At 37.3% G+C, this 12,583-nt stretch overlaps 2 protein-coding genes across 2 annotated transcripts; both read left to right on the forward strand.

Moving 5' to 3' along the window:
• Window positions 1–318: 318 nt before the first annotated feature.
• LOC137938780 (protein neprosin-like) lies at window positions 319–1,571 on the forward strand. Its single transcript, XM_068783816.1, has 4 exons — window positions 319–336; window positions 440–673; window positions 761–817; window positions 901–1,571. Exons 2-4 carry the CDS (start codon window positions 635–637, stop codon window positions 1,423–1,425), a joined length of 621 nt encoding a protein of 206 aa, XP_068639917.1. The 5' UTR covers window positions 319–336; window positions 440–634; the 3' UTR covers window positions 1,426–1,571.
• Window positions 1,572–9,598: 8,027 nt separating this feature from the next.
• On the forward strand, window positions 9,599–11,288 carry LOC137938478 (UPF0481 protein At3g47200-like). The gene has a single exon (XM_068783431.1). The coding sequence runs from the start codon at window positions 9,599–9,601 to the stop codon at window positions 11,018–11,020; it is 1,422 nt and encodes a 473-aa protein (XP_068639532.1). The 3' UTR covers window positions 11,021–11,288.
• The last annotated feature ends 1,295 nt before the right edge of the window (window positions 11,289–12,583 follow it).

Raw genomic sequence — 12,583 nt, forward strand, 5'->3', positions numbered from 1 at the left:
TTTTGTTTTATAATGAGATTGGTTCCGTGAATAAATGCCATTTATAAAACCAGTGATCACCTGCCAATAAGAGATTAGTCCCGTTAAAGTTATTTTTAGATTTTAGTACTCCCGTCATATCCATGGCCGATGCAAATTGCTACTGTTACTCGGACCACCGGGAAGAAACTAAACGGACCGCGTGTTGTATCTTGCTATTTAATGCAGCAATAAATTTCCCACCAGATTTGTGTTCGCTCCACCAAGAAAATATCGAGGAATTAAGCGTCCCACTCCTATAAATAGCTACCTTGTAATTCAGTGTTCATAGCAAGAAGTTCTAGTAGGAATCTACAGGTCGTTTATCTTTTTAGTTTGATGTTTTCTTCTTTCATTGCAGTAAGCCGAAAAGTTTCTTCCTAGTTATTTTCTTACAGAATCAATACTTTGATACTTGTAGGAATACACGGAGCCTCCGTAGCCATGAATCGTCTGATGCATATTAGTTTATTCACGTTGTTGCTCATTTTAGCTTTCGTTTCCCACGGCTTCTGTGATGATTTTGATGTATCTGTGGAAGAGTATGTGCGGATGAAGAAATACCTTGCGTCTGTGAACAAGCCCCCGGTGACGACGATCACGGTGAAATTTCTAAATGCACGCTGTAGAAGACAGTATAGAAGCCGGATGGCATGTAAGTAACAAGTGTTCTAATCTACTCGTTCAGTTCGTGGAAATTTAGCTTTTTCTATCATATAGGAGTGGATTATCTTTGCTGCAGGTATATCCAGCATTTCACAGAGGCAGCACTGAAACTCGACTCTTCGTTTTCTTCGCAGTAAGTTGTAGAAAAGCTTCTATTAATCTTTCACTAAAGATCATTCGCTGTTACCATCAACTAATGTCTCTATGGTCTGTCAGGCGAATGATTACGGAAAGGGAAGCTGCTATAACACTAAGTGTGGGTTCGTCCAAGTACACCGTACAATAACTCCTGGAATGATATTGGCTGCCTCTACTTACGATGGAACTCAAGAGGAAATCACCCTTTCCGTGTATAAGAATGACACCTCTGGAGATTGGTGGCTTGGGTATGAAGACAGTAATGGTTATGTATCAGTTGGGTACTGGCCAGAGAACCTCTTCAACACTCTAGCTAAAGATGCAAACAGGATCGATTGGGGAGAAGAAACTGATTCTTTTGTTAAACCAGGAGTAACTTATGGGCCAATGGGGAGTGGTAGATTCCCTTCTGAAGGCTATAAAAAGGCAGCTTATATGCGTAATATGAAGGTGATAGACAGTAGCATGCAGTTCGTAGATGCCCCAAGTAATCTTATGCCATATACACCAACACCACAATGCTATGAGTTAGGAGACAACCCGGCTGATGTCGCCATGATTGGCCCACACTTCTATTTTGGAGGACCGGGGGGCACTTGTTGAACTGCACTTCCATGGCGGCACTGAATCACGAACCCTAATCATCTACTACTAGTCATCTACAACTACTACTACTAGTAGTAGTGATTTGTAATAAGCAAATGGCGTTGTGTAATAGCTTGTCGAAAGTTTATATTAAAATAAATGGGTACTTACTCTTTGGTATCTAATATGATCATCCAATCTTCTTCTTGACATATCAAGCGATTGAAGCCATAGTTACTGAAATATTTTAGATAGTAGAAAACCCCACTTCAAAGATTAATGAACAACAAGATCACACTCATTGCCAGATGGTAATTGTTCTGTCATGGAATTCTTTAACTTGGAAGTAAGTAAACTGATGAAAACGAGATTTTTAGTAGCAGAAGCAGTTGTTCCTGTCTGGATACTGCAGCTCATTAATGGGGCTGCTGAGCAGAGAAACTTCATTATTAGTTGTTCCTGTCACTGACTTGCATAGTTTTACATTTGCTGCATACATCTAGAGGGATCTAAATGCCAACAATATGAGAAAAAAAATCACCTTCACATAAATTAATCCATCATCTCTTAGCATTATTCTTATCCTTAATTATATTTAGATAATCCTCTCTCATTATTATCTACCCACCAAACACCTTTGCAGTCTCTCTCAAGTTTCTTCCAAATTTCTCCTCTCACAATCCTAACCACATGGCTACACGTGGGTAAACGTCTTTGTTGACGTAGGACAATCACAGTCTACACGTGGCAACCAAGATGAGGATTAGGCTGTTTTGGTGCGGGTGCCCTAATGGTGACAATAGTAGAGATTTGTAGTGGATTTGGCTCTCTCCAACCGAAATTCCTCTTATATTAATTTTATTAGAGATAGTAGAGTCCTAATCACTTATAATTTGTGTATAATTCTATAAATAGTTTACACCGATAATATTATTCTTCGTATTTGCAAAGAGTGACGAGGACCAAACACATCCTCCTACCTTTTCTGTCAACAACCCTCTGCGTCCTTTCCAGAACAATTTGCGGCAGACGGGCTGGCATGCAACCCCACAAATACCCACAAATCGTTTCTTTAATATTATCTCCCTGGTTAATCAAACTGTAAACAGATGAGGATATTCCTTAATTCATTATAATCCTTTTAGACGATCTAAACTGATTAAAAATCTTATACTGTTTGCGACTCTGTAGGATGTTTTGCCCAGAAATTTTTTTGTCTGTGTTTTGACAGATCTACAGTTTTCTTAGTTAAAAGATAACCTTCTTGATTGTATTTTGCCCGGTTAAAATTGTTGTCTTCTTTGTCGGTAAGAACCAGAAAGAAGGTATTTTATACCATAGAAAAAATGAGATTCTTTCCACCAAAAGAAAAACTATGGATAATACCCACCCACCAGGCATAAGTTTGTGTCCAAGTTTTTAACTCTGTTTTGATTTACCATGTAGCAAAGTTCCGTTTTATCTAGCAGGTCTGGTTTGTTACGGAAGAGAGAAATTAAATGGTTTCAGTCCTTCACAGTGTTGCCTGTCAAGGCCCTACCAAACGTGATCCACCTGTATTCTTTTCTTTGTAGAATAAAAATATAACCAAAAACTCATAATTAAAGCGGAAGAAAGTCGACAAAACCACTATCAGGGCCTTAATCTACTGACAATCCTCATCTATAAAGACTCCCTATGTCATCTTTCCAACCACTGCACAGCTTTTCTCAGTAGCGGTTTGGTGCCCCTGAGGAGAGAAACAAGAGAGAGGAGATACGGAGGGCAAGGAAGAGGATGTTAAGCTCGGAGCAAACAAGTTCTCTGAAAGGCAGCCTATTGGAACAGCTGCACAGACCGAGGACAAGTACTACAAGGAGCCTCCACCAGCTCCTTTGTTTGAGCCAGGGGAACTCAAGTCATGGTCTTTCTGGAGAGCTGGAATTGCAGAGTTCATAGCTACCTTCCTGTTTCTCTACATCACGATCTTGACCGTGATGGGGGTTAACAGAGCTCCCAACAAGTGTGCATCGGTGGGTATTCAGGGGATTGCTTGGGCCTTTGGTGGTATGATTTGTGCCTTGGTCTACTGCACTTGCTGGGATCTCAGGTAAAAAATTATTTTTTTCTTTACAGATTTTTTCTTTCTCTGCTTGGGGATAAATTTTTTTTTTTAAAATTCTCTTTATTTTCTGTTTTCTTCTTTTGAATGTTGGGACGATTTCTCTGCCAACCAACTAGAATTCTCCTTTTTTTGTGTCTTTCTGAGAAGAACTTCGTCCTTTCTGTCTTTTTTCTTTTATATTCTGCTATTTTTTTCTGCTATATGGCTTAAAATCTGCTAAATATATTTACTGTTCTTCTGTATCAGTTTTCCTACAAACTTAGGCCCTTTCAGAGTTTTCCTTTTGTTTTTGTTTCTGTCCTCATAATTTTGTACCGGATTGGATTGGTCAAGATGACTACTAGGGGAACGTTTTGGTTTTCTGATTTTGAATCTCATGCTTCTGAGTTGTCTTACTTTCAGGTGGACACATCAACCCTGCTGTTACCTTTGGGCTTTTTCCTGGCCAGAAAGCTTTCCCTCACCAGGGCCCTCTACTACATTGTGATCCAATGCTTGGGGTGCAATCTGTGGTGCTGGAGTTGTCAAGGGCTTTGGAAAGAGTCCTTACGAGGTTTCTGGTGGTGGTGCCTACGTGGTTGCTCATGGCTACACCAACCTTGGTACTGAGATTGTGGGAACCTTTGTTCTTGTTTACACCGTCTTCTCTGCCACCGATGCCAAGAGAAACGCCAGGGATTCTCATGTTCCTGTAAGTATTAGTTAAAAAACCGAATCTTCTTCCTTTATAGTGATCTGAGTTCTTCAAATGTTGAATTTGTTTACTGGTCTTTCAAAAGGTTTCTTGTTCTGATAATATGCCATCTCTGCTGACTAAATAGCCGCACCTTACCCGCAGACCCCTCCTGATTCGACAAAAGCTCCCTCCGGAGCTTCCCGAAACCCAGAGATCCCAAAAATTAGAGACGGCGAGAGAGACATCAAGAAAAAAAAATAGTCGTGCAGCAGCCGCAAGCCCTTCTTCGCCAATTTCTGCTTCCTAACTTTGGACGGAAGAAACGACTCTGATTTCTTCGCCGACGTCGACGTTGCCATCGCCTGGGTTCTCGCCTGACCGAATGGCTGATCAGTCTTCGTTTTTCCAGCGCCGCTTCGAGGAGAGGAGCAGCGCCTGTTTCGACGAGATAAGAGAGAAAAAAAAACCGAGGAGAGCGTCTAGAGGAGAGAGAAGAAAAAAATACGAGGAGGAGAGCTTTTCGAGGAGAGGAGAAATTAAAAAACAAACAAGGAGAGCCTCGTGTTGCTTCGAGGAGAGAAGAACTACGCTTGTTTCGAGGAGAGAAAAAAAATCCTTGAAGTGAAAAAAAAAACGGTAAGAATGACAACTGAAAGTAGTTTTGTTCAACCAACAATTCCAAAGCTTAATAAATACTATGATCAATAGTGTATGATCATGAAAAAAATTTTATACTCAAAGGAATATTGGTACTTGATAGAAGAAGGGATCCCTAGAGCAGAATCAAGGGCAGAACTCACAGAAAGACAAAAGAAGGTGATTGCATATGCAAAGTTGAAGGATTTGAAGGTTAAGAATTATCTCTTTCAAACCATTGATTGATCAGTCTTGGAGACTATTTTGAACAATGATACATCGAAGAATAATTGGGACTTCTTGAAGCAAAAGTAGTGCAGCGTGTACAACGTCAAAAACTTTGAAAGAAATTGCTCAACATGAAGTTAGGAGAATCTGTGAATGAATATTTTGCTCAAACCCTTACTATAGTTAGCAATATGAGAGTTCATGGTGAGAAAATGGAGGATATTGTGGTCATTGAAAAGATTCTAAGATCTATGACTACAAAATTCGATTATGTTGTGTGCTCAATTGAAGAGTCTAATAATCTTGACACCTTGTTCATTGATGTGTTACTAAGTAGTCTTATAGTGCATGAACAACGCATGAATAGTCATGTTGTGGAAGAACAAGCATTGAAGGTTACCTATGAAGGACAAGCAGGAGGAAGAGGACGTGGTTGTGGCGGATTTAGAGGGAGAGGATGAGGTTGGCAAAATTTTGACAAGTCTACCTTTCAGTGTTACAATTGTCATAAGCTTGGACATTTTCAATATGAATGCCCAATAAAGGGGACAGAGACAAAGACACATTATGTAGAAGTTAATGAAGAAATGTTGTTAATGACATATGTGGACTCTAAGGAAGCTAGTAAAGAGGAGCTATGGTTCCTTGATTTAGGTTGCAACAACCATATGTGTGGCAAAAAGGAGCTTTTCTCCATGCTTGATGAAAGTTTTAGCAATTTTGTAAAGTTTGGGAGACAATTCAAGCATGGTTGTGATAGGAAAAGAAAACATACGAATGTTGGTGAATGAACTTGTGCAGGTCATCATTGAGGTGTTTTATGTTCCAGAATTGAAGACTAATTTGCTAAGTATTGGACAACTACAAGAAAAGGGGCTTGCAATTCTCATACAACATGGGAAATGTAAAATTTATCATCTTGAGAGAGGATTGATCATGGAGATTGCAATGACTTCAAATAGAATTTTCATCTTATCTGCATAGAAACAACAAAAAGAAGAAATATATTTTTCTTGTCTTACAGATGATCCAACTCGGATTTGGCACTCTAGATATGGACATTTAAGCTTCAATGACTTAAAAGTTCTTTAGTGGAAAATAATGGTGAATAGACTGCCTCAATTTACAGCTCCTTCGACGGTATGTGAAAATTGTTTGGAAGGACAACAACGCAGAGATCCATTTTCAAAAGAAAGCACATGAAGGACTTCTCAGAATCTTCAACTGGTGCATGCAGACATCTGTGGACCAATCAACCCTACTTCAAACGACATCTGGTTGACTCTCTTCCATATTGTAATGATAATAAACCTTAACTGTAATTATGTTGATTTTTGCAACTCAAACATTTCAAATGCATTTCCTTCAAGAGATACAAGATCAAAGTTTATACAAAAGAATTAGAAAATCTAATACAAGGCCTCGAGCTATACGACATGTCAAGTCATTTTGAAGAAGCACCTACTAGTAAAGCTTGGAGATTTGAAAATTATAGTCAATGTCTTTAAAAAATATCTCAAGAACTCTAGTATTGTATGAGGATAGTCAACAAACTTCAATTCTATGGTACACATGAGTATTGGAGGTTTAGGGCATATAATTTTTTAAAAATATATTTGAACGATGCATAAAACTGATTTAAACTTACAATAACTCTTAGTTTTATTTTGGTTAGGCTTAAAACTCAAATTTACACTCTGGCATAAATCATGATCGATCAACCTACATGGGATTGATCGACCATCCCAAATGTAGTGTGGCATAGCTTATAAAGCATGATTGATCATTCAGAATGCTACTATATAAGTTTATACAACATGATCAATTATACCTTATTGCACGATCGATCATGCCAAGCACTACACAACCAATCCTATAAAGCAATGGAAAAGGGTCGATCAATGAGTTTTTTGAAAGGTTGAAAACTCATTCATTGATGCCTCGATTGATCACCAAATTTGGGAAACCTATAATAATGACTAGTTTGGTTGGGAAACTTATAATAATGAACCCCCAAACTCATTGGGAAGCATTTAAGTAAGCATTCATTGGCAATTCAAAGCACTCAAAAAGCCTATTCATTTGAATTTTTTGTACAAACCTTTTTTGAGAGAAAAAACGCTATACATTTTGCAAAAACTGCATACCTCTCTCAAATCACTCAACATTCCTAATATTCAAGCTCCTCTACTTCAACTCTTGTGCTCAAAAGGCTTGATAACTCTTTTGGAGAAGGTTGTCTCTCCATTAAAAAGGGTGTCAATTTTTCTTTCTTTTGGGTATTTTTGATTTATTCTTTGAAAGGTGTTCTAGAACCTGGAATCTAGAAGGGAAAAGCATACTAGAGCTATATAATCTAGTTGTATAATCTTTAGGAGAAATTGACTTGTGTGTAATTGGACATTACACTAGGCTTAAAGAGAGCCAAAATCTCTAATTTTTTTTGGGCAAATGAAACATGGAAAACAAAAACTCTCCACCTCTGTAGTGTTTACTTTTATTATTACTATGATTTAATTTTTATATTTAAGCACTAATTTTTTAAATTATAATCTCAATTTACCTCCTCCCCCACGCCTCTTGAGAAGCCACTTGGGCCAACAATCTATCTGTATAAATGCTCGACTTGGACAATTGCTTCTCAAGATGCCAAGCAATCAAACAATCTTGAAGTACTAGTCAGTCTATTTACATGGAGTATTCTAATGGTCAAATAGATGTTCAACCAATTTTCATCTGAGACTTTTTTTTGTCATTTAAATAACTCAATTTTTTTAATTAGTTATTTAAGTATTTTTATAATCAAAATTGATTTAATGGGGATCAAGAGCCAAACAAGTAGTGATCTAGTCATTCCCCAAATTAGTTGTTATTTAAACTAAATTTCTTAAATTTTATGATTTTTACACGAGGAAAATAAAATAAATAAAATATTTTTTTAAATGCATATTTAAAAAAAATTGATTTCACAAGCAAAAGTTTAAAACTTTTGTCACATCAATAAAATCGACATCTAGAAGCATCTATTGACATCAGCACCACATCAATTAAATTTTATAACATTGCTTCATTTCAATCTTGTCTCATCTATAAATTCATGCAAAATTTAATCCATAAATGCAGTCTAAGTAGTGCTATCCGTTGAACACATTGATATTGAATTTAACCAAATAAATTGAATGCTCACTTTAACAATATAAATGTAACACATTGCCAATAGTGATCTAAATTTATTATGTTGTACTTTTTTGTTTCTTGAAAGTAGTGGTTGTAAGTAATCTCTGAGTTGGTCGCCGACACCGGAATTTTTTTATTGAATTAGAATAAATTTTAAAATTAATACGAGCCTATTTATGGACTAATTAAGGATCACTTGATTCCTTAATTAAGGTTACGAATTTCGTTAAATCAATCAAGATTTTCCCGTGATTTCTTAAAATCACGGCAAATCAATCTCTTGATTGATAGAGATTGATTTTTCATTATTTTTACCTAAATTATTACATAAGGTTAATTTTAAATTTAATTTAATTTTTCTCTTAACATTCCCCCTCAAGTTGTAATGGGGTAAGAGAAAATATAACTTGTTGTCTTACGGGATAGAATCTCCATCTTGTGAACGTGAATTTCTTTGTGTTTGGCGTTGTTGATGGTGTAAGGAAGTATCATATGATATAAAGAAAATTTTGATGAGATGGTAATGATAGTAGAGGGAGCCATCCAACTAGCACGCTGGCTTGTCGTCTTCCTCTCGATGCAAAACGAACTATAGATTTGAAATCTCAAGTGCGCCATCATTTCTTGATAGATTTGATGAAATATGAGGGGAAATACTTGTATTTGAATCCTCTTTCAAACAAATGCTTTAGTTTAAATAAAAAAAGTACTATATTGCAACGAAAAAAGTGGTTAAAAAATACGGTGACTATCTGTGAAAAAATTTATAGACCATTTCTCAATAGATTTGATGAAACAAGAAATAAAATGCTCGTTGTAGGATGATCTATCTAATGCATAAATCAATTTGAATGAAAAACAACATAATAGAAAATACACAAAAATTATGCGAAACAAAAACTAGCCAAAATCAAACATTTGGCTTTGACACCATGTGATGTGAACATGAAAATGAAGATAAAAGAAACAAAAAGCACAAACCAATTTTACGTGGTTAAACCTTGCGAATCTAATCCACCTACGAAAAGAGAGAGGGACAAATTTTATTGAATCAAAATGAATTTTACAATTAATACAAACTTATTTACAGGCTAGTGAAAGATTATTTGATTCTTTCATTAGGGATTTTCTGTCGATTCAAATTTCCTTTGTAAGAAAAGAAGAAGAAAGGTTTTTGTGCCGGCCATGTTGCTCATTTACTGATTTCATAAAGATGGCTGTCCTTGTTCAACTACTCTTCCGGATAGGTCGATCGAGTCCATTTTTTTATACATAGGCCTCCGATTCCACTTGGTTTCTCAATGCATTCTGGGCTTATTCTACTGTAATTTCATCTGAAGCCACCATTCGAGCAAGCTGTGCATTCGAAGATGAGTACTGGAGAAGGCGACGATGGGTCATGGATGATTGTCATGAAAAACAAATACAGCTCCTCAAATGCGGAGCAGTCACATCCGGAGCTACCCACCATCGTCCGGGTGCCTCATATCATACGCCGTACAAATGAGGAAGCTTACGAGCCTGAGATACTCTCCATCGGTCCTTACCACCGGGAAAACAAGAGGTTGCTAGCGATGGAGAAGAAGAAGTGGAAGTATCTGCGTGACTTCTGCTCTCGGAACGAGGGTTTGACCTTGGATGAAATCCTCAACAGTGTGCAGGAATTGAAGAAATCAGCGAGGAGGTGCTACTCCGAGGACATTCCTATTGGGGAAGACGAGTTTGGGGAGATGCTGGTGCTCGATGGTTGCTTCATTCTGGAGCTGTTCCTCAAATCAACGGAGAGGAAGTCTCACGTGGAAGAGAAGAAATTATACGAGACAGACCTCATATTTGCTTCTTCTTCTGAATGGATTCTGAGATGTGTAGCCAGGGATTTGCTCCTGGCAGAGAACCAGCTCCCCTTCTTCGTCTTACTTCAATTATTCAATTCTTTCGCCAAAACGATCTCCTCTGTTTCTCTGGTTAGTCTCTCTGTGAACTTCTTCAAAACCCCGTATTATACAATCAGCAAAGCGGAATCGTCCATTCACAGAGACAAGGACAAGAAATCCTTCCACCCAGAAGAATCCAGTCACCTTCACTTGCTCCACTTAGTTCACTCCCATTTCATGGTAACATCCGATCAGGGTAACGACCCAGTAAGGAATTTCGACTCCTCTCGCTCTCTACTCCCTCTCGTCAAGCAAAAGCACCCCTTCGACGACCACCGCTCCCATCGCCTAAGGCCATTACCGACCGTCCCATGTGCAAAGAGGCTCCAAGACGCAGGCATCAAATTCAAGAGACGCAAGGGAGGTAACTTCCTGGACATAAAATTCGAGAACGGAGTGATGGAAATCTCACACGTTCTTGTTGACAATTACACAAACACCTTCCTGAGAAACTTGATAGCGTTCGAACAAGCCAACCCTGCACTCGGGAAATGCTTCACCTTCTACGCTGCTTTTATGGATTTCATCGTGAACACTGCCGAGGACGTGGAGATTCTGCATCAAAGTGGGATTATCGATCATGGGTTGGGCAGTGAAAAGAACATCGCTTTGATGTTCAACATGATGTCCAAGGGACTGATAGTTGAATCAGATGCCAAGGACAAGTATCAGAAATTAACCAGAGATATAATGAAATACTACAAGACTCCATGGAATATGTGGAGGGCGAAGCTGAATCGGGACTACTTCGGCAATCCGTGGGCGATAGTTTCATTAGCGGCTGGAATTTTGGCGATTTGTCTGGCTATCACCAACACCTTCTTTGGCATCTACAGATACTATCATCCTTTAGCATGAAGTCCGAATACTGGGATTTCTGTGTTTGATATTTGTTGCTTAAAGTTCGGTTCCTGTTTCTTCAGCTTTGATTTCTTTCCTAGATAATGGGATTTGGGTTAGTCTCAGTTTGATTATTAAAACTGATCTTGTATATTTGATCTTCAACTTGGAGAAGTGGAGAAGCAATATCCGCAATGAAGATGGCCACCTTTCCGGAGATTAAACTTTCTGGGTTAATCTGTCCTTGTTCCATGGGTGTAAAGGGAAAATCAATCACTAAGCTGAATGGATCTTTTTAATTTATGCATCAAAATAATTAAGCTATATTAATTGGTTATTTGATAACTAAGAGGGCTGATCCAATACAAAAGACTATTTCGAGCGAAATATACGAACGATTGATAATGATAAACGGTTATCTCAACCACCTGATCAGATAACCATTGATCATGATCAAACCTTTGAGATAGCCGTTTCGTACCAAATAGTTTTTCGTATTGGATAAGTTGTGGATAACTAAAGCATTAGTAATAAGTACATCAAATTCGTAGAAATTGAGGTGCGCCCATTCATGACAAATCAAATTCTGAATTTCCTTAGGGTATGTTAGGAACCCTAGAAAAGAAAATAAAAGAAAAGAAAATAACAATTTGACCATTATTATTTCAAAAAATAATTAGTAAAAACGAGATAATGATCAAATTCTTCTTTTCATTAACTATTTTTTGGAATAATAATGGTCAAATTCTTATTTTTTTATTTTATTTTTTCATGGGGTTCCAAGCAGACCCTTAATCTTTTGATTGGGGTCATAAGTTGAATATTAATATTAAGCACATCCCCTCAATTTATCACTATTGACTAATTACTTTGATCATAAATATTGGATGAAGAAACTCTCAAAAAGATTAACTTGATAATGGTCCTTCACTTCTCTCTTCTTCCTTCACCCTAACCTTGACTAAGCTTTAGTCGGGTTTGATTATGATTCATACTTTCAATCCTTTTGAAAGAAAGGTTTATTTCTAACTTCAATACGATTAAAAGGCAAAAATACTTTTACAAAATAAAATTAAGTCACTTTTACATTGGATTGTCTAACTCGACTTGGATTAGAGAGGGGCTGGGTTGAGTAAGGGGTTGGACTCACTCCTCACATTTTTTTCTGAGTTTTGTCAAACGGAGTAATCAAAGCAATAACACATACAAAGAATTTTTCGATGATTTCTATTCTTCTCCTCATTGAGGCTTTTTATAATACATTTACAACCTTATTAAGATCCAATTTAGATCTTAAAATCAGGAACAAATCAAGGAAACAAATCGTTTCCTATAATTACGGTAAAAAATTACATAATTTATAGCTTATTTCAACACTCCCCCTCAAGTTGGTGCATAGATGTTGATCATGCCCAACTTGTCAATGATACCATGAAATACTTTCCCTGATACTCCTTTTGTGAGTATATCAGCCAACTGACTCTCGGATGGAATAAAAGGAAATTGTATAATCTTTGCATAAAAGTTTTTCTTGATGAAATAGCGATCAACTTCAACATATTTAGTGCGATCATGTTGAAC

Source organism: Aristolochia californica, unplaced genomic scaffold, assembly GCF_029961685.1.
Source record: "Aristolochia californica isolate CCGP_79_NKW_82.1479 unplaced genomic scaffold, dmAriCali1.0.hap1 SCAF_8, whole genome shotgun sequence".
In the NCBI taxonomy this organism is placed as follows: Eukaryota; Viridiplantae; Streptophyta; class Magnoliopsida; order Piperales; family Aristolochiaceae; genus Aristolochia; species Aristolochia californica.